Source organism: Watersipora subatra, chromosome 3, assembly GCF_963576615.1.
Source record: "Watersipora subatra chromosome 3, tzWatSuba1.1, whole genome shotgun sequence".
Classification (NCBI taxonomy): domain Eukaryota; kingdom Metazoa; phylum Bryozoa; class Gymnolaemata; order Cheilostomatida; family Watersiporidae; genus Watersipora; species Watersipora subatra.
Genome location: NC_088710.1, coordinates 45,667,511 through 45,670,879, shown reverse-complemented (window position 1 = coordinate 45,670,879; position 3,369 = coordinate 45,667,511). Strand labels below are relative to the sequence as shown.

At 39.8% G+C, this 3,369-nt stretch overlaps 1 protein-coding gene across 1 annotated transcript; it reads right to left on the bottom strand.

The window, feature by feature from the left end:
* Positions 1-1,839: 1,839 nt before the first annotated feature.
* LOC137390650 (general transcription factor II-I repeat domain-containing protein 2-like) lies at positions 1,840-3,104 on the bottom strand. The gene is made up of 2 exons (XM_068076977.1): positions 2,710-3,104; positions 1,840-2,542 (listed from the first exon to the last, which is right to left on the bottom strand). Exons 1-2 carry the CDS (start codon positions 3,102-3,104, stop codon positions 1,840-1,842), a joined length of 1,098 nt encoding a protein of 365 aa, XP_067933078.1.
* Between the last annotated feature and the right edge of the window lie 265 nt (positions 3,105-3,369).

Genomic DNA, 3,369 nt, shown 5'->3' with positions numbered 1-3,369 from the left:
TTGCCCAGGTATCTCTTAGAGGCGTGTAACCACAAAGTTGTGACTACTTTTAAATAACTTCAATTAAATACACATTTTCTTTCTTTTGAATATGAAATTGATAGTCTTGGATGCTCCCTATTTACCTCCTATCTATGATTTAAATATCCTTTAACTAACGAATTGTCGCGTCACCAAATTGTCCATGACAGTTGATTGTTGCATGCAGTCTAATTTGCTTATTTCATATAGAAATTACACTAAAATTTACTGGGTAAGTAATGGAATCGGCATATATATAAGAATTCAATGTTTGAAGAATATGCCTCATCATTAATATGATGAGACTAGGTGAATGCTCGGCGTTGCAGGGGTAATAAAAAAGTTTTCGCTCAAAAAATTTGTTTTTAATCAACTTAAACATTTACCATTCTAATTTTTAAATGAACGTGTTTGTTTATTTCTGTTAGTGTCTGGTCAATGCATAATTCAAATATTTGAAAGCTCGAGGCATAGCTAAGACAGATTGTTACATAGCTAAGACAGATTGTTGCATAGCTAAGACAGATTGTTGCATAGCTAAGACAGATTGTTGCATAGATAAGACAGATTGTTGCATAGCTAAGACAGATTGTTGCGTAGCTAAGACAGATTGTTGCATAGCTAAGACAGATTGTTGCATAGCTAAGACAGATTGTTGCGTAGCTAAGACAGATTGTTGCGTAGCTAAGACAGATTGTTGCGTAGCTAAGACAGATTGTTGCATAGCTAAGACAGATTGTTGCATAGCTAAGACAGATTGTTGCATAGCTAAGACAGATTGTTGCATAGCTAAGACAGATTGTTGCATAGCTAAGACAGATTGTTGCGTAGCTAAGACAGATTGTTGCGTAGCTAAGACAGATTGTTGCGTAGCTAAGACAGATTGTTGCGTAGCTAAGACAGATTGTTGCATAGCTAAGACAGATTGTTGCATAGCTAAGACAGATTGTTGCATAGCTAAGACAGATTGTTGAAAAACATTTCTTATGATACACATTCGTTCAAGATTTAACACAGCTTCTAGACCAGGGGTGGGCAAACTTTTTGATTCGTGGGCCACAATGGGTTCTAAATTTTGACAGAGGGGCCGGACCAGGAGCAGATGGATGGAGTGTTTTGGTAACCCCACCTCACAGGAGAAAAATATATATATCATGGGATATGGAGAAAACATGTGCTTTAATTTTAAATGAAAATGAACAAAAGCATTACAACAAAAGATCTGTCTTTAAAGCCCCACAGTATTTAGCTATTTATTGAAATGAGTCTTAAAACACTGAAAATTAAATGAATAAAAAATAATTCTTTTGTTACTAACAATTTCTATTTTAAAGCACTGCAAGTTCTGTTACCTTCTGGATATCATCATCACTCTCCTCCTGACTGTATTTATTTCAAAAACAGTAAGAGATACAGATGTACTTATCCTGCTCCTATTCAGTTTGTGTCTCTAATGCCAAAAGTCAACAGCGATCAGCGCAAGGACGGAACATTGATAACGCGCCACTGCGGAGCGCGTTATATTTGATCTGGTGCACATGGTTTGTTTTGACAACGTGCATTCATTTGCGCACCACTTATGTGCGCTCCTTAACAGAAATGACATGTAACATATAAGGCTTACTGAACTAATTATTTTCCAAAGCATTTTTTACATAATACAAAGGAGAAACTTTTACTTTCAGTGGGAACAGTGCTGTTGGTCTCCCTTTTTAGCCAGCGCATCAAAGTCTGGAGTGAGTTTAGTTGTAGCAATTCTCAGGATGGATCTGAGGTGTTGGTCTGTTAATTGGGATCTGTGGCTGGCCTTGTTGATGTTCATAATGCTGAACGTCTGTTCACACACGTAGGTCGAGCCGAACAATTTGGAAATGCGGCTTTATTGAGTGAAGCATAAAAGTCATTCAGTTTCAGAGAGTTGAACTTCTCTTTTAAGACTGGATCGGACTGAAGGTCGATCAGTTCGAGCTGCAGCTCCTCTGGAGCTGTTTCGAGGTCTTGTGACAGGGGACAGGCCACCAACTGAAGTGACTTGTCAATTTTTTCAAAATCAGAAAACCGACGGCAGAATTCTCCGTGCAGCGCATCTAGTGACTTGCTGTATTTCTTCACTTTTGCGCCGGCCTCTTTTAGCGTGGCTAGTGTGGGAAAATGTGTGAACGACTTATTTAAAATTTGCTTGGAGAATAAAACCAGCTTGGATTTGAAGGCTTTCACGTTTTTGTACATGTCCTGCACAAACTGATCCTTCCCCTGTAGTTTTATGTTGAGCTCATTCGTGTGTGAAAATATGTCTGCAGCAAACGCAAAGTCACACAGCCAGCTCTTGTTGCTCAGCTCTGGAAATTCGTCAGCCTTTCCCTGTAACTCCAAAAATGCACCAATCTCCTTTTTGAGCTCCCACACTCGTTGAAACACTTTGCCCAAACTTAACCAGCGGACTCTGGAGTGATAAAGCAGGTCTTGGTGATCTGCATCAGTTTCCTCCAGAAACGTAATGAACTGACGGTGCTGAAGTCCCCTTGCGCGAATAAAGTTGACGAGTTTCACGACAGGATTCACAACATGATTCAGCTGTAATACCGATTTACATAAAGATTCCTGGTGGATGATGCAGTGGAGAAAAATAACATCCTGGTCAGGATTTTCATCTTTGACTTTATTCTGGATTCTCCTCAGCAGGCCAACGTTTTTCCCGTCAAATTCGGAGATCCATCTGTGGTGACGTTGATAAGTTTACTCCAAGGGAGCTTCCTATTTTCGATGACAGCAGACATCCGGTCATACAAGTCTTCTCCCCGTGTTTGTCCTTTTAGAGACTCCATTGTCAAAAACTCCTCCGTTAATTCAAAAGTGTCGTTAATCCCTCGGATAAAAATGAGGAGCTGAGCAGTGTCTTTGACATCGTTGCTTTCATCCAGTGCTAATGAATATAACGTGGATGACTCCGCCTTTTTATTTAAGTTGCTGGTGATATCTTCATCTGTTAGTTCCACACGGCGAGTCACTGTCCTGCGCGATAAACTGATTTTTTCAAATTTGCTTTTGCCCTCTGGGCACAAGACACTTGCTGTCTCCACCATACATTCTTTTAAAAACTCGCCTTCAGACAGAGGCTTGCTGGCCTTTGCTAGTTTGAATGAAAGCATAAAACTGGCCTTGGTACTTGACTCCTGAATGGCAGTTTGGCGGTGAAAAAAGTTTTGTTGAGCCTGTAAATTAGCCGCCAACTTCTAAGCAGTAGCTTCCCGTTCTTTCGTTGATAGCTTGCTAGCATAGTTAGCATGCTTTGTAGTAAAGTGATGGCTAATATTATATTCTTTAAAAACCGCCACAGTTTCCTGACAT